General features: G+C 38.6%; 1 protein-coding gene across 1 annotated transcript; it reads right to left on the reverse strand.

Moving 5' to 3' along the window:
* Positions 1-2,243: 2,243 nt before the first annotated feature.
* On the reverse strand, positions 2,244-18,469 carry SMPDL3A (sphingomyelin phosphodiesterase acid like 3A). Its single transcript, XM_047102765.1, has 8 exons — positions 18,352-18,469; positions 13,147-13,360; positions 12,288-12,432; positions 7,863-7,959; positions 6,951-7,120; positions 6,301-6,481; positions 4,749-4,873; positions 2,244-2,874 (listed from the first exon to the last, which is right to left on the reverse strand). The coding sequence occupies exons 1-8, from the start codon at positions 18,452-18,454 to the stop codon at positions 2,557-2,559; spliced, it is 1,353 nt and encodes a 450-aa protein (XP_046958721.1). The 5' UTR covers positions 18,455-18,469; the 3' UTR covers positions 2,244-2,556.
* Positions 18,470-23,830: the final 5,361 nt, after the last annotated feature.

Genomic DNA, 23,830 nt, shown 5'->3' on the forward strand with positions numbered 1-23,830 from the left:
AACCTGAACACAAAAAGGTATCCTTAAAAAGTGTAGGCTGTAGGGGCGCCTGGGTGGCGCAGTCGGTTAAGCGTCTGACTTCAGCCAGGTCACGATCTCGCGGTCTGTGAGTTCAAGCCCCGCATCAGGCTCTGGGCTGATGGCTCAGAGCCTGGAGCCTGTTTCCCATTCTGTGTCTCCCTCTCTCTCTGCCCCTCCCCCACTCATGCTCTGTCTCTCTCTGTCCCAAAAATAAATAAACGTTGAAAAAAAAAATTTAAAAAAAAAAGTGTAGGCTGTAGAATAATGTAGAAAGAGTCCTAATGTTCACTGCCCCAAATCCCAGCAGGTGCAGGAATTTTCTGTCCTGTAATCCTGCAAGTCCAGGCTTGTCCTCTTGCAGAGCTGGGACTCACTGAGTCAGCGCACACCATCTTTGGTTTTCGCCACTTAAAGTTTTTTTTTTTTTTTCTCATATGGCACAAACCTGTTCTCTTAAAACTTCTGTCCATAAGTATATGAATATAAAAATATAGAATGTACCCATTTGACAACACCAAATTAAATATAACTGAGGGGAGGGTGATTTCTAAATAATGTGATTATAGGGGTGCCTGGGTGGCTCAGTCGGTTAAGCGTCCGACTTCGGCTCAGGTCATGATCACGTGGTCCGTGAGTTCGAGCCCCCCGTCGGGCTCTGGGCTGATGGCTCAGAGCCTGGAGCCTGTTTCCGATTCTGTGTCTCCCTCTCTCTCTGCCCCTCCCCCGTTCATGCTCTGTCTCTCTCTCTCTCTCTCAAAAATAAACAAACGTTTAAAAATAAATAAATAAATAAATAAATAATGTGATTATAACAATGAAGCTTTGCTTTATTTCCACATTCTCACTTCTAAAAAACAAACCAATTTATCTTTAAATTTTTTTTTAAATGCTTATTTATTTTTGAGAGACAGAGAAAGAGAGAGAGCGTGCAAGCAGGGGAGGGGCAGAGAGAGAGGGAGACACAGAATCCGAAGCAGGCTCCAGGCTCTGAGCTGTCAGCCCAGAGCCCGATGTGGGGCTCAAACCCATAAACTGCAATATCATGACTTGAGCCAAAGTCAGACACTCAACTGACTGGGCCACCCAGGCACCCTACCAATTTATTTTTTTAACTTAAAAATTAAGGAAATGTTTACCTAATGAATATCGATAGTTTCTTAGATGTTATATTTTTATTTTGTAATGTTTGTGTTCTCAGGCCTTTGAAAATCAGAATAACTTAGTTTCATTATGATGAGATCTTACACGTGTAAGTCATTATTTATTTATTTATTTATGTATTTATTTATTTTGAGAGGGAGAGAGAATGCACACAAATGGAGGAGGAGCAGAGAGAGAGAGAGAGAGAGAGAGAGAGAGAGAGGAGAATCCCAAGTAGGCTCTGCACGTTAGCACAGAGCCCAAGGCAGGGCTCGATCTCATCACCGTGAGATCATGACCTGAGCCGAAATCAAGAGTCAGACACTTAACTGAATAAATCACCCAGGCACCCCTCTTTTTCTTTTTTAAGTGAAGTCCAACCAGTCACAGGATAATGAGTTTCACTCTCCTTTTTGATTGACCTAAGGTTGGTGGTTGCATATCTTCTTCAGCAAGCCAAAGTATTGAGGTTTCCTAAATCCCTAGGCCTCCTCCTCTTCTCTTCTACTTGAATTCTCCCACTTAGCCTGGAAGCAAACAACAGCTTGAGAGAAGCTGTTGAGAGACAGGCAACCATGGGAGAACTCTACACACAATCCCAAAAATAAAAGCTCCTTTTTTATCTTCCCTCAGAATATCGTGGCAAAGAAAATGCCACTGCTGCATCCTAGCGCATTTCTTTGAGAAATATTCATACCTTTCAATTCACTTCAACAATTATTTACTAAGTGCCCATCACCAGGGGAGGACCCAGGCCTTATGCTAGTACTGCAGTTACAATAAGCACAACTTGTGACACTCTGTTCCTTAAAAGTTAGCAGTACTCAAGAGGCCTCTCCTTCACTCATAAAACAAAGACAGCTTTGCTCCATTATAGGCAACTCATGTCCTAGGATGTTTCATAAGCCCCAAGTTGGTCTCAACCAGTCCTTGGTGTTTTCCCAACAGTAGATAGTGCATGGAAACAGTGTGGGCCTCAGTTTATACATGAGATTTAAACAGTTTCAGCCTCAGTTTACACATGAGTTTTTAACAAAAGTAATTAAAAGACAGAAAATCATCCTATTAAAAATAATTCATCATGCGTGAGAAGTCATTTGCTCTATTTATATAAATGACAGTTGCAACAAGGGTAAAAATTAGATATAATTCTATAAACTGGAAGACAGGATACTGACATCCACACATCATTCTTGTAATGGGCAGTTATATATTCAATATAATAAAAATGTAGAATGTTACAAATATCCACATTTGAGGATTATAAAAAAGAAAGCAAAGATAAGAATTCTGCTGGCCCACTCAGTAACCCACAAGATTTATGTAACAGTTCCCACAAACCGATCTCAGAAACAGAACAATGTTACATTTTCTATGAACACAAACAGTTAAGTACTAGGGATAGTGCTTTATATAATATTGTTTGAGGCAATCTTCATACGAAATATGATCAAGACTCATAATGGCACAAACGTGATAGGACTTACATTCTCCATTGCAAATTGCACTGCTGTCATAACTCACAAAGAAGTAATTGTAGTATTTTATAAACTGCTCACTGTCCAGGACTGCAAATTGCTTAGCTAATGCATACAAACTTTTTGGCTGCAAATCTTCAATGTCATAGGTCTGAGTCAGCATATATTCCAGCTTCCAATCGGATTCTCCCTTTAGATTTGCATCTGTCAGGTTCAAATAATACTGCAACATATCCTATAGCAAAAACAGTCACAAACCCTGGTTCATTCTCTGCCATAGAAAGTACTGCACAGGAAGAAGCGTCCTTATTAGGATTTATGTGACATTCTTAATTTAAAGTTGTAGTCATTTAGAAAAAAGTGAGAACTGTTTTTTTTTTTTTAAGGAATTCCATAGACAAATCTGTATTACTTTTTTTCATTTTAAAAACAATGAAGGAACATATTCTAAACTACACAGAGAGATGTACAAAATACAAAGCTTTGGATTCACACACCTCAGAAGTAACCACTGCTAATAGTTACATATAAATCAGTGGTGTGCTGGAGGTGGCTGGTACCAGCTCACAGAGCCAATTATCAAACTTTTAGGAATCTCGACACTATAATTAAAGTGTTGCTTTTTTTCCCCCCAGTGAACAACTTGTTAAACATTTATCATCACTCCAGTGTATGTCAAGACATAAGTTGTTCTAGACATTATGTACAAAACAAATATTATTTAGAATATGTATACCCTATTTACTATCTCTTGGCTTTTTCAAAAAATTAAGCTATACTACGTATGCACTGTTTTGCACTTTTAAAAATAATTAGTGCTATATCAGGGCATCTTTCCATGTCAGTATGTGTATATACATACACACATACATACATATACACATACACACGTATATGTACATGTATACATATATTATATATATATATATATATGTGTGTGTGTGTGTGTGTGTGTGTATGATGCTCAGATCCAAAAATAGGCAACTAATAGTTGTAAAAAGAATTCAGTCAATTGTTTTATTTCCTCATTTAATCTAATGTTTACAAATTAAATCTGATTTCCCTTGCCTTATTTTCTTCATAAAAACATGCTCTAAGGGGGGCGCCTGGGTGGCTCAGTCAGTTAAGCGGCCGACTTCAGCTCAGGTCATGATCTCGCGGTCCGTGAGTTCGAGCCCCGCATCGGGCTCTGTGCTGACAGCTCAGAACCTGGAACCTGTTTCAGATTCTGTGTCTCCCTCTCTCTGACTCTCCCCCGTTCATGCTCTGTCTCTCTCTGTCTCAAAAATAAATAAACGTTAAAAAAAATTAAAAAAAAAAACATGCTCTAAGGGACAAGTGAGCTACCTCTTACTAAGTTTATTTAGGAAAAAATATGCATTTACATCAATAGAGACTTTAATTGAAAATTCTTTTCAAATGATATTAATTAAAAGGGGCAGTACTCATAAGCAAAAAGCCCAGCCTTTCAATGTTAAATTGGTCTAAAACCTAGTCGTGTACGAGCTCCAGAGAACTTTTGTCTCAAAGATAAATGTCCAACTCATTTTTCTTTACAAAAAAAAAAAAAATGCTGCCAACATGTATTGAGCTCTTACTATAAGCCAAGTATTTTTCTAAGTGCTTTACACATATTTGTTCATGTAATCCTCACAGCAATTCTGTGAAGTCAGTAATACTTAGTTTAATCCTCATTTTACAGAGGAATAGACTGGGAATACACAAGGAAATTTGATAAAAGAATGCTTGGGGGAGTATGGTTTCAGAGTCTACAGTCACCTTCACAGCTATGTTCTAGAGAAGAGTAATTAATAAATATGGCTTAGTGAAAAGTTTCAGTATGTGTACAAGTCCCCAAATCAGGCCCTGCCCAATGTACTGAACAAATGTCAAGTCCTTAGAAGGACAGAAACAACCTCCCAAAGGCTGATCTCATAATGCCCATACTGAGAAAGTGCTGACCAGCCAAATATAAAAAGAAGACAGACATCATGAGATTTCAACATAGAAACAACGTACATAGTTAAGCTGAAAACATTCAACTAAACTATTGAAAACTATAAAGACATGCATAAATGTGGGGGCAATTCCAAAATTGTGCCAACTTACCAATAGTTTATAATCATGAGGATCATATTGAAATAGTCTGACGCCAGGATTGTTGGTCAGTTTTTCTGCAACACTCTTCACTGGGGTAACAGCAGGAGCCACAAACAAAGAATTTACCGGTCTTCCTGGATAAAACATATGTACATAAACATATTTTTTAATTGAGTTTATCTTTATTAAAAATATAAACAAATTCGAGATTAAGAGATTAACAGACATAACAGCCAAATGATGTATGATCCTTGATGAATCCTGACTTGAAACAACTATAAAGGGACACTTTCGAGAAAATAGAGGAATTTTTATTATGGATTGGTATTAGATGATAATGAAAAATTACTGTTGCTCTTGTTAGGTAGGTAAGTGAATCGTATTAGTATGTAAATTATATAATTAGCCATGTAGTTAATGACAACTGACCAAATGACAATTAGATTATGTGAATTAGCCATATATTTTAGCAATGTATACAGTAGCATGTAGGCTAAAATGGATCTATGTTTGAGATTTACTTTCAAACACTTGAGAAAAAGAAAAAAGAATAAAGAAGTGAATAGGTAAAGCAAATGTGGCAAAATCCTGATAGATGTTAAATATAAGTGATGGTATGTGGGTGGGGGGGGCGTTGTTTAATTATTCTCTTTTAGGTGTATTTGAAAATTTTCATAATAACAAAATCTAAGTTATCACAGGTATATACACACACACACAAATACAAAACTAGTTTGTTCTGTACATCTACCTAAAACAATATGCCAATAATTACATAATAAGAACCTGATTGGGGTCACCATGCTTTTATACATATCTATTACAGGAATGAATTTCTGAGTAAAAAAGCTATCAGATGCTGAAAAATGGTCATTTTTTACCAAGCCTACTTTTTGTAGGTGAAAGAGGTAAAGCATTTTGAAAATTTTCCCCAATTGCTGAAAAAAATACATACTGATTTTTTTTTTTCCTGGCTGACTATTCTAAAATAAGAACCCTTATTTGGTTAACTCCCAGTTTCCTGTCCTCGTGAGGAGGTCATCTTTAAAAATAGGTAATCATTGTTTTGTTTGATGCTGAGATTCTCCTATTCTTATCTTTTAATTCTGAGTAGATGACAATGTTGATTATCCCTTAAAATTAAGTGTTTGATCTATTTTAAACCAGTGGTGAATTCTGCTTTTCTCTTCAAATTCTGAGAAGTAAAACAAGTCATATAAAAAGACACTTGAGTCTAGGAAGTAAATAATGAACAGCAGTATTTCTCTAAACTTGAGAATCTAAAAGAAAAGTTGAGTGAGCTAAGGGTTTCCCAGCCTTTTTTGTTGATAGCTATCAAATGCTGGTGGCCCCATGGAGCAAATAGGGAGACACCCAACTGCAGGCCTAAATAGGAATTCGACACTTGCCTTACAAACACACAAGATATTCAGAAAAATCTGGTGCTGGCAGGTTGATTTAATGAAACTTGTAATTTACTGGTTCAGTAAAAATTACTGGATATTCACTGCTTTGCTCTAGCATCTTGGATTGGGAAAATGCACACAGAACAGCATATTACCTTTTTTATCAGAAAGCACCATAATACTATCTCTGTGAGTGTGTCCATAAAACTGTCCTGCAATGACATTGCTGTATCTTCTAAAAATATCTATCAATTTCTCATTATACAATTCTCTCATTGATGTGATGTTCCTTGAATGGGGCACATATCCTACTGGGATATGTGCTATGATGTACACCTGGAGAAAGAAACATAATGAGGACTGATGAGAATCTTTTTGCATGTGTATCATAACCAAATGACATTTAGATATCCAAGATTAAAAGTACTGTATATTAATTAAAATTTAGAAAGCAAATATACCATCTCTCCTATTACCGAAAAAAAAAAAAACGATGAAATTATAAAACTATTAGTATCATTCTACTTGCATTTGACTCACTTAAATTACACTGTTGATGATATATAGTAACTGTGATCTTGGTCACAATTTTTTTTTTAATCAACAGATGTCAATCAGTCATCAAAGCATTAAAAGCAAAGCAAAATAAAACAAACACAGCAGATTTAATTAAACCGTAAGGTGTTTCATGTGAAAACATCTTCAAATTTTAATATCTTTATTAATAGCTGACCCCACTTGAGTTAATAAATACACAAATTTAGCCCCTGTTTATCCCCAGATGATTTTAGTCTCTGGGATCTACCTTCTCCTTATTTTGCTGAGAGGTGTTCAGTGTCTTTTCTAGCCATTCAAACTGATTTGCTGGGTCAGTCTTATTCAGAGTCATGATATTTGGGCCGTAGTACAAGTTTGTGTTTAGACTGATGATCCTAAGGTTCAGATTAGGTGAAACTTTCTGTGAATAAAAGCCACCTACAAAAACAAATTTAAGACACACTAGAAAAACACGTACACAGATTCACAGTGACTATGAAAGCAAACTCTTAATTATGGTTTACAAGCCAGTCAGGGAGGTGATACTTATTTCTCATTATTTAGTTTGTACATACATAGGTTGTCATTAAATAAGAATCACTTACTGAAAACCTACTGTGTGCCAGATCCAGTGGTGGGACTTCCACATACTGACCTACCAACAGTTGTATCCGATATTCAGATGAAAATGATATTGGCACTAGGTCATGAGGTGTCAAATTTTAGAAAAGAAACATTAATGCATCAACTCCTACTTTTGCATGTTTGGGGAGTTAAGATGAGAGATATAGTGAAGTACAAAATGCAAAAGTAGGAACACACGTGGACCGTGCCAAAGACTACTATGGGAGAGATGTCAGATAAACCAGACCTGCTACAGTCTTAGTAGGAATGAGACTTAAAGGCAAAATCGCCCTCACACCTGTGAGCCAGTGGTGGTAACACCCAAGGGTCTGCTGCAGTGGTACTTTTGGAGCTAGCACCTGATCTTGGACCTGCTCTCTTTGCCCTGGGCCCACTCACCATCCATGCCTCTCCACAGCTTTCAAACATGACTTACAGCCTCCAAAGAAACGGGCACATCCAGAATGAACACACCCAAACAAACATTAAAGATCTTAGTCTGAACAACATGAATAAAAATAGAGACAAAATAAGGATGAATAAATCTTTCACTTACCTTTCCTTAAAGTATGAATAGCTTCTTCGTCCAACCAGGGCTCCCAGAGATTTGCTACTGCATTGTACACCTTGCTGGTGACTACAGGCAGTTGATCCTGGCCACAAACAATACAATCCACCATTGAAACTTTAAAGATACATAGATTAACTAATTTAAACATTACTTGAGCATTTACTACTATATGAGACATCTGGAGAGGCAAGGATGAGTACTAGATAGGCTTCATCTTCAAGGAATGTATAACTTCGTTAAAGAGACAAAAAAAAAAAATATAATCAATCACCTGTCAGACAATGTGTCAGGTGCCATCACAGAGGTTCTAGCAGGGTAGAAGCATGAACAATCGAGTCCGGCCCAGAGAGTCAGGGGGGGAAAGTGAAGAAAGCACATCAACCTGCCCTTGAATAATGATTTCATCATGTTGGCAAGAAAAGGGCATCAAGGTAAAGACAATGGCCCAGACACCAACACTCACAGTGCTATACACAGAAAAAAGCACTTGTGCCACGTGGCCAGGATATAGGACGGATATGGGAGTGTGCTCATTAAAGAGAAACAGAGGCAGGTATGAGCCTGAACACACAGGGCCTGGAACAGCACACTGAGAGAATGGAGAAAATTTCATGATTTTAGAATTAAACAAAGTCTTCTGAAATGTTCACACCAGTATAAAGCTTTTGAACTTTCTGAATGAAGACTGACAACCACATGCTTTTGATTTGGAGAAGTCTCTTTATATGAACATGTTTTGATTTTTTGTAAGCAATGTATACATAAAACATTTTTATCATCACAAAGTATTTTTATCATCCTATTTTATCACATTATAATAAAGGATCTTAGCTCTGCGGGGCACCTGGGTGGCTCAGTCGGTTAAACGTCCAACTTCAGCTCAGGTCATGATCTCACGGTTCGTGAGTTCGAACCCGGTGTCCGGCTCTGTGCTGACAGCCGAGAGCCTGAAGCCTGCTTCGCATTCTGTCTCCCTCTCTCTGTGCCCCTCCCCCCGCTCATGCTCGCACTCTGTCTCTGTCAAAAATAAATAAACTTAAAAAAAAATTTTTTTAAGGATCTTTAAGGAAGGAAAAAATACCCCAAACTTTAAGAAGGTATATACTGAGGGACACCTGAGTGTCTCAGTCAGTTGCGTGAACAAGCCCTGACTTTGATTCAGGTCATGATCTCACGGTTGTGAGACTGAGTCCCGTGTCGGGCTCCATGCCCAGCATGGAGCCTGCTTGGGATTTTCTCTCCCTCTCTCTGCCTCTCTCTCTCTTTCTCTCTCTCGATATCTCTAATAATAAAAATAAAATAATAATAATAATAATTTTAAATTTAAAATAAATTTAAAAAAAGAAAGTGCATACTGAATAAAAATCCAAAAATCACTTGTGAAATTAAATAATTATTCCTATTTTCTTGTTTTAAAAATTATATTAATAAACAGAAGCCATTTCCTTCACACTCCTCCTTTTCTTCTGTATATTAGTGACATAGATCTATTTCTTAAAGTAATTTTCCCATCAGCACTAGTTAAAATGCTTAGTTATTTTCCAAGATGACACCCAAGTCACATTAGTTCCTAATACATATGCCTAATACACGATGAAAACAGAAATACATTCAGGAAAAGTAATAACTAAATGACTTGTTCTAACTAGAACTATTAGTATATTTTTAATTTGTGTTAGATATCAGACTCCTCTGTCTGAAAAGTATACTGAATACTAAAAATTATGACTTATAGGCCAACCCAGATTCTGATTAAAACTTGGTCACATGATCATCATCAAAAATCTGAAAGTGTTAGCCATGTGTATCCCAAAGTATTGGGATAGATGCCAAAATACTGGAATGGTCATATGAAATCTTAAAATTATATAAAATTACTGTAGAGTTTTCTCTCAATTTTAGTTATGAGAAATGTGAGCATCAGAGAAGTTAGATGATTCATTCAGGGACAGCTGGTCAGTTCCAGGGTTGGTCTAAATTCCAGGTCTTTCCAGTGTCACTCCTATGTCCAATTATTAATTGTACCATGCCATCATCTCAATACTCTTTGGCTGTGACATGCGCAGTGCCGAGAAATGAGGTATAATGGGAAGTGACCCACCCATAAGTTTGGTGGCGCCAGTCTTGCCAGTGTAGGAGTAAATGAGGACCCTGGCCCAGACTGCCTCCTTGGGCGGCAACTGGAAGGAGTCCCTAGGCTGCCCACACTAATATCTACTTCTGATGTAATGGGTGGGGACATGCATCCACATATGCATGTTTAGGTAGCTATGTTTATGTGTATGTTTATGAGATTTTAATGGAGAAATAATACTTATTAAAGTATCTGCTTGATTTGTTACTAACAGTTTTGTTACTAACATTCACCAGAATTCCATCTCGACTAACAGTCTGTAGGAGAGTTTGTTGTGGGGCTTTCATGTTACATTGACATTCCTGAAACTGGCGTGGAAGGGTGGAAGCAGAATAATAGAAAGAAGATTTTCAGATATAAAGTCACAAGCTAGAAAGACAAAAAAATTAACTCTTTAAGGTATACGGGCTGCCCAATTTACCCTAGTTATATATACGATAGGATATATTTTAGAATTTGTATATTATCTATATCTGTGAATCACTATAAGATTTGACTTCACAAAGACAGAAATAAAAGTAAAATAAAACAAATCCTCAAAGGAGTTAGGGAAAACGTATCCCACATGTTGCTGCTTACTGCTCCAATAACTACCACTCCACTTATTGAGGGCATAATATGTACCAGGTAGAAAGCTACGCCCTATTCATGTAATATCACTAATTCTCACAGAAACTTCTGAGGGTGGGTGTTATTGCTCCTATTTACAAATGAGTGACTTATGGGTCAAGGACATTAAGCGAATTATCCAAGTTGGCCAAGCTGTCAGGAGCAGGGCAGGATGAAGCTTTACATTCTAGTAAATACGACTCTAAACCCCACATGTTCTCCACTATGTCAATCTGTCTGTCACCTAAAGCATATAAAAAACAATGTGGGTAGCTCCTGGTTTCTAGAGATTGTTCATCCCCAAGCATCTTCCCTGTGTGGTCTCACATCTCAATAGTAACAAAGTTGACCACTGGTTTAGAGGATGACTCACAAAGACTAACACATTGTTCATCTCAAGCCCAGAGGCCAGTGCCAAAAAGTTACTTGAAACAAGTTCATCCTAGAGTACAACGTCTCAAAATCCCTGTATTTAGGTGATCAAAATGCTCACTAAGCATTCTTGTGGCCTGAGATGGAAAAGATATTCTAAGCAAGAAGATAAATCTAGACATAGAGGCATGAAAGTAAATATTGTGTTCAGGAATACTGAGTATGTTAATCTGGCAAGAACAAGGGATGTATGAAAGAATGTTAGTCTAATTGAACACAAAAGATCCAGGATGTGGGCTCTATCACTACGTGATTGTGAGCACTTGAACAAGCAACTTGACATTTTGGGGACTCAGTTTTCTCATCCATAAAATGAAGAGTTGATCTAGACTAAGGGTCACCAAACTTTTCCTATACAGGGCCAAATAATAAATATTTTAAGCTTATGGGCCATACGGTCTCTCTTGCCACAATTCTACTCTGCTGTTCTAGCGCAAAATCAGAAATCAGCCACAGGCAATACAGAAAGAATAGCCATGGCTCTGTTCTAATAAAACTTTATTAACAAAAGCAGGTGGTAGGCCAAATTTGGACCACAGGTCGTAGTGTGTCAAGTCCTGGACTAAAACACTAAAACTCTGAGATATCTTGAATCTGTCCAAATCTAAGATTCTACACCTACCCTAACAGGACCCTCCAGCCAGGACTAGTATCCGACTGTTATGCACAGGCTATTTAACAAACCGCCACACTGATAGGTTAAGGCCTGGGCTTATCGGTCATCAAATATTCTAAACACAATCTCTGTCTTGAGTTATATCTTAATCAGATAAACTGGACCCAAACAGGAACTTCCCTCTTTGGTTCTTATGACAGTTTGCTATGATCAGAGTGTGGAGAGCTTTGTCTGCCTAAGAGAAGTTCTGAAAAATGTAAACATTTGTCAATATCAACCTTCCTTGCCAACCTTTATCATAAAATGTGAATGAACAACACTGTTATTCAAAAGAAAGTAGAAACTGAGGAAGATTATGAGGGAAAACAAGAATCAATAATCCACAAACTAGGCAATTTGCTTCCAAAACTCACTATGGACGTATCTTTTTATGGATTAGGGAGAATCACTTTAAAGTCCCCAAAGCACTTGTCTTACCTTCTTCAGTGGTTATTAACAGTGCACTCTACCTCCGTGAGCCCCACTCCCACATCTTATCATCAGCCAGTTATTGTCAGAATTTTGACAGTACTAATGGGGAAATTCCTTGAAACACTTTTGGAGTTTACATCAAATTTACCTGTGGCCAATAGTCATGATTACCCAGTGCAGGGAAAACCTGGAGATTTGGAAAGACACTCTGGATGGTGGTTGTCATATTAGCAATCACATTTATGACTGAGTCTGTTGAGAGTTCATGCACAGGAACGTGAGGTGGGCTATCCCTGCAAAGGAGACAGAATCATAGCAAAATCAACTTCTATGAAAAGTCACTAGACATGCATGATGCCCGGTTGTATTATCATTGCACACTTCCATGATAAAACAACAGATGATTATTAAAAGAGCTGATAAACTACTCTTCATTTATCTTTCTCGCACAGAGTATCCCATTTTAAAAACTGTGTGATACAACAGATAAGCAGGAAATCTCAGCCTATGACACTGCTTGACTGAAGATTTGTGAGAGGCAAATAGTTGAGCAATTCAAAGCACAGATTCCAGAGCTAAAATGCCTGGATTCAAATTCCAACTTTGCCATTTACTAGCTGTGTACACTTGAACAAGTTACTTAGATGCCCAGCCTTCATTTCTTCATCTGTAAAATGGGGATAATAATATCAAATGCAAATGTTAAATGAGGTATAATTTAAACATTAGTTAAATAGCACCGGTCATTACTGCAGGCATAGGGAATACAAACCTTATCACTCTGTCATGACAGATAGAATTAATTAATTATGCCACCAGAAGATAATGTTTACAAAATTGCTATTCTCTATCTCTGCCCTTTGCCCACTCTCTCTCAAAAAAGAAAAAAAACAGAAACAAAAACAAAACCTAATTAATTAATATTCGTAGGAATTCAGCATTCTAATGAAGCTTAGGTCACTGTAGATAAATATTGAGCAACTAACAGTATTTATATACTCACTTACCCTGTCCATATCATGAAAGATGCTTCTTGTCCTGAATTTTTAATGAAATCAAATGCTGACAAAATAAGGTAATATGGAGAATCACACAGAACATCTCCAAAAGGACCAGGATTGGAGGCATTTGCGCCTTTAGATGAAGCACACACTTTGGTGTGGTCATCTGTGATGTGGTAAGTAGGGTCTAAGTGTAAATCAGTCACATGCCAAAACTGTCCTGTTGATTAGAAAAGAAATGGTGTTAAATCTACTTCCCTTTAGGTATTCCCATACACATATTTACAGTAAGACTGGAGACAGTTACTCCCCCCTGTGATGGAGTAAAACCCTAGTAATTTAAATGTTCATTTGCCCTGAAAGTAAATACAATACTTTCCTATCAGTAGATGAGGGTCCCAAAGATAGTGGGAAGAATTTACTAAAATTTACTATTTACATTGGTCAGAACCGATGAGCTCACTGACAGCGTGCCTACATAAAAAAGACTATGTAACAAACGTAAATTGCATAATGAAATACAGGGAGACATACTTCAGATGGGTCAATAATAATATTGTGTATTAATAGTATGTTTCCTTCCTTGCAGAATTTATGGTTTTAGAATTTATTTATGTGCTTCTTGTGGAAAAACTGACATAGAAACATGATGTGGTCTGTTCGGGTTACAGAGTGGATAGATTGCAAAACCAGAAACTAAATCTCACTCCTAATTTCTTGTAAAACCTGGCCTCTCAACATTAATGGAAAAAGAGTATAAATGTTTAATACTAGCTTTAAACCAAAAGTAGGAATTTCCAGAGGCTCTTAAAAGCTACTAAATATAGGAACATCTTCTAGCATACACTTGTATCAAATGTTGATAATGTTAAGGAAAGCATTTGTTAAAGAGGATGCTTCCATTCGGTTTTCAGTGAGAAACCTGGAACCCATTTGATACCATGGGAAAGATTCTTTAATTGAAGGAAATAGTAGTATTAATATTCAGAGTAGTGTCTCTCTTTATTAAGCATTTGTGCCAGGCATTATGATAAAGAAACTAAATATACTATGCCATTTTATTCTCGAAACCACTCTCTTGAAGTAGGAATCACTGTTCTCATTTTAGAGGGGAGAAATGCAAGCTGGGTCCATTAGGAAATCTGCTCAGGTATACACAGCTAATAAACAGCACAGTCAGAATCTGAGCCCCACTTCGAAAGGCCCTCCAGCTTGCGTATACATAAGTTACATATATCTTCTATGATTTTGCTGCCTTCTCTCATATGCAATTAATAAATTATTTTAGTACTGAGGCTTTTTCACACTTTGAATTTGGAGTTTACTCTGATTATGACTAATTTATATCAGAAATGACATAGCAGCACATACTACACCAGAAACATGGAGCAAACAAGTAGAATGGAAACTTTTATCTATCTATACAAAGATGATAAAAGCTAAGTATGTATATGAGCAAACACCTGAATAGGACCCAAAGCTGGGATAAGAAAGTAAGAAACTGAAAACTGTTAATTTGTTAGGGTGGAAACGTTAAGTTGTATTTGGGTTGTTTTTTCTCCACAACATTATTATGATTTTATAACATATTTAAGTTCACAGCTAAGACATGGTAGACAAAAGATCCAGAAGAAAGCAGACATAAAACAGTCTTTATGATCAATTACTTTGTATCCTATGCCCATTTGAAAATACATGCCAAGAGTAATTTATTTTCTTCTTTAATGCAGAAAATACTCCAGCTTCCATTTCTAGCCCAGACTTACTGTATCCAACACACAAAGTGAGGTTGACAAATAGCTCAGAATCATCCTGGAGGCTGTCCTTCCTTGAGGTATAAATATATAGTGCATCTCAATTTTATTTAAACCTGTTTTTAATGATTTGTAGAATATTAAGGTATAATAAGCTATACACAGAACAGAATAGTGTTATGGTTAAGATGGGGAACTCCAGAGTCAGACTACCTGACTTCAAATCCAAGCTCTATTTACTAATCTAGCTGTGTGATCCTGGCTTGTTTTATCTGCAAAATGGGAAGAATATTACTGCCTTCTGTATGAGGGTTAAGTGATTTGGTAGAAGTAAAGCTCTTAGAACATACCTGGCATCTAGTAACCTCAGTGTTAGTTATACTGTTAATATTTTGACGGGGCACCTGGGTGGCTCAGTCAGTTAAGTGTCTGACTTCAGCTCAGGTCATGATCTCATGGTTTGTGAGTTCAAGCCCCACGTTGGGCTCAGAGCCTGAAGCCTGCTTCAGATTCTGTGTCTCCCTCTCTCTCTCTCTCTCTCTCTGTCCCTCCCCGCTCACGTTCTCTCTCTCTCTCTCACAAAAATAAACATTAAAAAAAAAGTTATACTGTTTTTATTTTGTAACCCTAAGCTTGAATTTGAGATGGAACTTCTTCATTTCCAAGTAATACTTAAAATTTATCAGGTACTTACTGTAAGTTTAGTACCTTTTTTATGTTTTACATGTATTAACTCATCATTATTTTCATTTTAAAGATAAGGACACAGAGATTAAGTCCAAGTCACATGTGTCATACACAACAGAGTCAAGATAGAGATTCAGGAAGTCTGATTCCGGATTCCACGTTGCTCTTAACCATGGTATCACTTGCCTCTGTGTGTGCTCACATTCAACTGTCCTTCCGTGTCACTTGATTCACGTAAAATACTTAACACCTACATGAGATACTGTGACAATTAAGGGACATGAGATAATAAGTATACTAAAATTTTATAAACCAAAACTGGAAACACATTAAGAATACATTTCCAGTACCTAGATTTGTATGTCCTCAGCATCTAGAACATGACTTATAGTAGGCCCTCAGTAAACATTCCTTAATGAGGCACAGACAGATTTCAGGATTTCCTCAAGATCACATGGTGACTCATTAATGAGAGCTGAACTAGAACCAGTCCCTCCAGACTCCCAGTCTAGCACTCTTTCCACTACACTGCACCACCAGACAGATAAGTGAGGAGGTAATTATTTAGATGCACTGAAGAAAGTCTTTAAATAGAAGCCAAGAGGACTTCTGACAGGTTCTTAACCTGGGATTTATGAATAATGAACCTCTGGAGGCCTCACTTTCCACTTCTAATGAAATTATATATAAAGTGCTGTGTGTGTGTGTGTGTGTGTGTGTGTGTGTGTGTGTGTGTGTGTCTAAGGCCACAGACCTGGCCTTTGGCCAAGCCCTACTCCACTACAGATTCTTTGATTTGTGGCCCAAAGTTCATTTCACCACACAATGATTTCTTTCTTGTTCTGCAGATAACCTTTAAGAAGATTTCCACAAATGTATGTGTGTATACATGTGTGTGTTGTTAATATACCTAGATAAATGCTCAACATTATATACCAAAAAATTTATGGTTTAGCTAAAAAAATTGTAATTTATCCTAAAAAAAAACCTAGTAAACAATAATTCAGATGTTTGGACACATCTGAATTGTTTAAAATAGGTATTTTTGGTTTTTTGTTTATAATGTCAGTTCCTACCAAATACCTCAGCAGGCCTTGACCTACTAACTCTAATCAGAGATGTGGACAAACACACCCAGGTGAAGTCTCCTGGGTTGTTGTCCTCTGACCACTGAGACTTGACAGAACAGAAAGTTGAGACTGGGAATTTACACACACACACACACACACACACACACACACACACCAATTAAGCACAGGCCAGTCATGGTGAGTGTTATAAAGGAAGCATTTCCGGATGGGGTCAGGTGAAGAGAGAGAGTGTTACATCAAGTAGAAAACATGTAAAATAATATAGCCAATGTGAAACTGCTGAGTCAACACTTCAGCAAGTCTCTGAACCCCATCCCTTCCTCCTCCCTAAGTGACTCAGGCTTCTAGTTTCCATATGAAAACGGGGAGGTGTAAGTGGAGCTGCCCTAGACACCACAAAGTTGTTGCTGAGGACTTAAGCAATCAGATCCTTAAAACCAAACAGTAAATTTGCCAATGGGTATTCCCAATGGGTAGCAACCTGGGACATTTTATTTCAAAATCCTAAACAGTCACCTAACTAAAGAAAAACAACACAAGCTTCAATAAAAGCAGAAACCAACACACGTAAGTATTTGGGGATAATTTCTCGTTATGACTGACAGTTAAGAAACCAGATTCACAGTCCTTGCTTTCAACCTGACAGCTGAGTCACGAGAACTTGGCTCTCACGCAAAGAGGAGGTATTTTTTTCAGAGCATTTCCAGAGCCTTGTGAGAAAGCAAGAGCTTCAGAGAACAGCACCAAGCACTGTGCTAAGTTTCAGAGGCGCCTAAGTCCCCAAACACAGAACAGAATTCCACCTATCAAAATTTCCCCCATCTAAAGAACAGAACAATTCTTTTCAAAGGGTGTCAGGCAGGTGGGGTTACCTTGACCTTTGAAAGGGAAGGCTCAAAAGGCACCCTAAAATCTAAAATTTGTTTAACAGGTTGTTGGGTCCCAATTCTGAGTTTCATATTCCATAGGTCTGGAGTGGGCTGAAAACCTGCATTTCTAAGGAGTTTGGGTGACGCTGATGCTGCTGGTCCCAGGCGGACCACAAAAGGGATTGCATTAAACTTGTTAAGTATGATTAAAATTGATCCCGCCCACAGAGAGTCCGATAACATCCAGGTAAAGTGAAATAAAGGCCCCACAAGTTCTAACGTAGACTAAGAGGTGAGTAGCACCGAGACTCTGGCAGGAGGAGTAAGAAGAAAAGGCCAACAAACCCGGCGGGCAGGACAGAAGATACTAGAAGTCCCACTGAAATGTACACCCCTATGTGGAAGAGGAAGCTCCGTACTCCCTGTGCTCTGGGCAGATTCGGGGCCCGTGGGAATGAGGGACATCCAACTTCTAGCTTCGGTTCTGCTTGAGACGTGCACATTTCCTTCCTCCCGCCCCCGGAACAAACGCGCAGAGGAACCTAGTCTCCCGCAGCTCCTTGCAGCGCCCCCACTGGCCAAGGGTACTTTCTCCAGCCACCTGGACCTCCCGCTGGTCGCCTGGCGCTCTCCTCCCGCAGTCGCCCGCGCCCTCCCCGCGCCCGGCGCGTCTGGCTCCACTCCCCTCCACTCCCTTGGAGCCTCGGCCGCAGCGCACTGCTGCCCCCACGCACTTTTCCAGACTTCGCGCGGGCGCTTTGGCCCGTTGTTCTCGGGCAGCTCCCGGGAGGGAAGGGGTCGCGGACTCACCCACAGCCGGAGCTGAACTCTCGGGCGCCAGGGGCAGCCCGAACCCGGGACTGCCACGCCAGGCGAGCAACAGGCAGCAGACAAGCGCGCCCAGCAGAGCCATCACGGGTCAAAGCCACGGGCGTGGGAGACTGAGGCTGTCTGGCTTGGGGGTGGAGAGAAGGCAGAAGAAGGGTGAGGGTGTAGACGCCCTGCAGTCACGTGCGAGGGTAGATTCCGCAAAAGGTCAGTTCGTTTGACCTTCAGCAACTGTCTAGCGATGATCTGCCCTCTTATGCCTTCCGTCAATGACTGGCCAGGGAAGGAATGTGCTTGGGCAAACTTCAAGCAGATCATCTTCCCTAAATGCTGCCTGGCCTTAAACAGATGGGGCTCCGCTGCAGAAGACATGCAGAGAACCTTGAAGTATGAGAATTTGGAGGAGGGCAGCAGAAGTTTTGGATAGCACAGCTATCTCAAAGGGCGGTCCCTGGACTAGAAGCATCAGCACTACCTGGGAATTTTAGTAAGAAATGAAAATTTTTAGGTCCTATCCCAGACCAATTATATCAAAAACTCAGGAAGGAGTGTAAAAATGGTCCAGTAATTTGTGTTTTTAATAGCCCTCCAGGTGATGCTAAAGTGATGGGGATGTTTGAGAACCACTGCTCAAAGACACAGGATTTTAGGGGCTTTTGGGTGGCTCAGTCGGTTGAGTGTCTGACTTCCACTCAGGTCATGATCTCAGGGTTGGTGGGTTTGAGCTGGCAGAGGGCTCTGTGCTGACAGCTCAGAGCCCGGAGCCTGTTGTGGATTCTGTGGCTCCCTCTCTCTCTCTGCCCCTCCCCTGCTCACACTCTGCCCCTCTCTCCCTCTCTCTCAAAAATAAAAAAACATTTAAAAATTAAAAAAAAAAGACACAGGGTCTTAGTTTTTAGTTTGTTTAGGGGGTTTGTTTGTTTGTTTGTTTACATCTGAGTTAGAAGGTCTCAGAACTGTGATTTATGCAGTCCAGAGACACATGACAAGCATAAGTAGAGCCAGTTGCTTTTACTCTCCTAAAGAATTTTTAAAGATACTTAGTCTGACAATGGGGCCAAGATCCCCAAATTGTTTCGGGTTCTGTGTTTCTTCTCTAACTATTTATGACGGTGCTGGTCTCTTTAAGATAAAGATGTCGAATTCCTTGGGAGAAAAAAGTGTCCTGCAGGATGACTAACTTCATAAAAGAGATCATAAAATGTATTTGTTTCCCATCAGAGGAAACCTTATATTGTATCCTGTGTAATTTAATGGGAAAGTGCCACATGAAAGAGGCTTTGAAATAGTAATCAAGGTGCCTCCATTTTGTTTCATGTACTGCCAGAGTGGTTAAGTCCTGCCTCAGTTTTAGGATAATTGAAAAGCCTTTCTAGAACCAAAATGTTTTCCAATGGTGGACAGAATGGTGTTTGGAATTTCTCAGTCCACAACTTCAAAAGTATGGAGGAAAATGGGCAGGGGGAAAAAATGACAGATGAGAGAGAATAACTTTAAGGACAACAAAATAACTTGTGTGTTTCTAACCCAAACATTTTGAATACTAGGAAAATGATTTTTTAAAGTGTAAAAATAGCAATTTTAGCTCTTCTCCCCCAATTTCCAATAAGCTTTACTGGAAGTGAATTGATTGTGAAACAGTCCTTCAGTAAGTAAGCATAAACTACCTCCAGCACCTTTTGAAACCTAAAAAATGCTTGAATTCCTTAAAAGACAATGGATACGAACATCATTCTCCCTTCTACTCCCTCTGCTTTGTTTTCCTTTATACCTACTCTCTCTAGTGCAAAGCTATAGTGCCTCAACATCTCTGGGTTTTCATCTTAACCTTGGACATGAATTTATAGGTCCTCATGGTCCAGATGGAGGAGTCATTTGTTGTGAGGGTGTGTATCTGGGTGAGAGAACACATATGACAGGATGGAAACTGCTCCTTACTCATCATCAGGGGTGCAAGTGTGGATTTCACAAGACCACTTTTAGTCAAGTTTGCAACTTTAAGACCTTGGGATTTCACAAACATTTCTCCAGGGCCTGTTGGTCAAATTGCCTTTGGGCTTGGGAATTTTCCCTGTTCTATTAACTATGTTAAAAACAAAAACAAAAAGGACAAACCAGAAAAGTTAGTACTATTGGTAGGTCAGTATATGAGCTAGAATACTGCTCGAAGAAAAATGATTTGCAACTACCTTGTAAAGATTTAGGAAGCAAAAAATATTTGTTAATTTTCTTCCCAGAAAAATATATTTGGTACACCACTGCAACCTTTGATCTTTGTGATTGTCATTGTAATTGTTTCTCATTTAGGCCACCCAAAACCCTTCCCATTCTTCACTTGGAGGGCAGTTGTTATGGAAATAAATGCCAGCAGGATGTTATTTGGCCTAATAATAGTCAACTGAAGCTGAATCCCCATCCATGGCCTTGTATTCTTAAGAGCAGAGAGGCCAGAACCCTTGCTTCTACTGGAGCAGAGGCTGGAATCATCAAGAGAAAGCATTCTTCCAACAGAAGCAAAGATGAAGTCTGCCTGAACAATTGGGAGCAAACACTCTCAGTGTTCTGTTTCATGCTTTTAAAGACAAAGGTAGACTGTCTAGTTTTAGGAATGGTCATCTCAGCCAACCTTATCCTGGCATTCAGTACTAATTGTATTCAAATGTTAAATCCTGTAGCTGCACTTTAGTTTCCTCTACTCTTCATTATAGTAATAAAGTAATCCTAAATCCAATAGTCAGATAATAGTTTCATTATGGTGAATTTTGTAAGTTAAAGTAAGTTTCCTCATGCTTATATCTGTAAGTTAATTGGGCCTTGAATTATAGAAATTAACTGAAATCACCTGGTTGATTAAAAATGAATACTACCGGGGCGCCTGGGCAGCTCAGTGGTTAAGCGTCCGACTTCAGCTCAGGTCATAATCTCGCGGTCCGTGGATTCGAGCCCCGTGTCAGGCTCGGTGCTGACAGCTCAGAGCCTGGAGCCTGTTTCAGATTCTGTGTCTGCCTCTCTCTCTGCTCCTCCCCCGTTCATGCTCTGTCTCTCTCTGTCTCAAAAATAAATCAATGTTAAAAAAATTTAAAAAAATGAATACTACCTATTTTTTCCTGAGAAAATATTTACCCTATTTGCCTCGCAGAGGCTAACAGAGGAACGATTTCCTAAGTAGTGATAAGGGAAACTAAAATCTTGTGCTTTTTTGACAATAAATGAAAGGGAAAATCACAAGGTTTGCAGTTCTCAGTATTATTCACTAATCATGAGAACATGGACAGGGAAATCTGATATTCAATTTCCTCATCAGTAAAGTAAAAATAACAGTATCTGCCTTACCTGCTTCACATTGTTGGTTTGGGAAAATGGATAAAATGCATTTAATAAATGATGAAATAGAAAATAACATTTGTTTGTTTCTACTTACAAAGGCAAACCCTAGCCAGTTACAAATAGGTATTTACTTTCCCTTGGGTAACTCAGTTTCAACAACTGCAGCACACACACACACACACACACACACACACCCAAAAAAGGGAATTCGGGGGCACCTGGGGCAGCTGACTTTGGCTCAGGTCATGATCTCACAGCTTGTGAGTTCGAGCCCCACAGGCCCCACGTAGGGCTCTGTGCTGATTTAGAGCCTGGATCCTGCTTCGGATTCTGTCTCCCTCTCTCTCTGCCCCTTCCCATTTCACACTCTGTGTCTCTCTCTCTCTGTCTCAAAAATAAATAAATATTAAAACAAAAATTAACATCCAGATGGCCAACTGATGATGATAAAATGCTCAACATCACTCATCATCAGGGAAATACAAATCAAAACCACAATGAGATACCACCTTACACCTGTCAGAATGGCTAACAGTAACAACTCAGGCAACAACAGATGTTGGCAAGGATGCGGAGAAAGAGGATCTGTTTTGCATCATTGGTGGGAATGCAAGCTGGTGCAGCCACTCTGGAAGCAAAGTATGGAGGTTCCTCAAAAAACTAAAAATGGAACTACCCTACAACCCAGCAATTGCACTACTAGGCATTTATCCAAGGGATACAGGTGTGCTGTTTCGAAGAGATACATGCACACTCATGTTTATAGCAGCACTATCAACAATAGCCAATGTATGGAAAGAGCCCAAATGTCCACCGATGGATGAATGGATAAAGAAGGTGTGGTATGTATATATGATGGAGTATTACTCAGCAGTCAAAAAGAATGAAATCTTGCCATTTACAACTATGTGGATGGAACTGGAGGGTATTATGCTAAGTGAAATTAGTCAGAGAAAGACAAAAATTATATGACTTCACTCATATGAGGACTTTAAGAGATAAAACAGAAGAACATAAGGGAAGGGAAACAAAAATAATATGAGAACAGGGAGAGGGACAAAACAGAAGAGACTCATAAATATAGAGAACAAACTGAGGGTTGCTGGAGGGGTTGTGGGAGGGGGGATGGGCTAAATGGGTAAGGGGCACTAAGGAGTCTACTCCTGAAATCATTGTTGCCCCATATGCTAACTAATTTGGATGTAAATTTTAAAAAGTAAAAAATAAAACAAGTTAGAAAAATAAAGTTAGTTTTCTCTACTAAAAAAAAAATTTTTTTTAATGGGAATTTGGAAGCCTTAATGCACATTCTATGTACTCCATTTTAGCACTTTTGTTGACTTAGTTCAGCTCAAAGTATTTGTCTGGAAACACACCTTTATAATCCAGGGTAAAACTCATTTTATTTTCCTGTTTACTTTTCAATAAGAAACTTGAATATATGACATTTTGATTGTGTGATATTTTGACTATTTTTTAATAAGACATTTTTGTGTATATCATTTTGCTTCATCAGCCTGCCTGTTTCTGATTGCCACAGGTTCTCTATGGAAGTCTCAACCAAAACTGTGGCATTTCCACTTTTCCCCAGGCTTCTGCTGATTTCTTTTTAATTAATATTTTAAACAAAGCACTTTGTTAGTAATATTTTTAAAAAGTTAGCACTTTTCCAGCTTTATTTTATACAGTAAGAAAGGCTATTTTGTCTAAAACCTCCTGATTAGTGATATTAATCAGATTAATATCTAATATTAAATATTTAATATCTAATATCTAATATTAAAACCACCAGATTAGTGACATTAAAAACAACAACAAAATTTCTCATGGGTATACAATTTTTATTTGAATCTGATTTACTTTTCAATGGAAATTATAAAATGCATTTACTTCTTTATTTTAAAAATGTGACTTAACATCTTAATGTGAATTATAAAACATAATTCTGCAGATCAAAATTGGTCTATTTGCAGTAAAAAGTTTTAAAACAAGTTTTTAAAGCACCATTTTCCACCTCCACAACAAAGATAACCTTTTAATTCGTGATCACCCATGCTGTAATAGCAGGATAACACTGAGACTTGAGTAAATAGAAAAATTGTAGAGCTTTTCGAACCCCAGATCAGGAACCTTT

Source organism: Lynx rufus, unplaced genomic scaffold (assembly GCF_022079265.1).
Source record: "Lynx rufus isolate CCGP_SWC_20201006 ecotype Redwood Valley unplaced genomic scaffold, mLynRuf1.p SCAF_6, whole genome shotgun sequence".
NCBI classification, from domain to species: domain Eukaryota; kingdom Metazoa; phylum Chordata; class Mammalia; order Carnivora; family Felidae; genus Lynx; species Lynx rufus.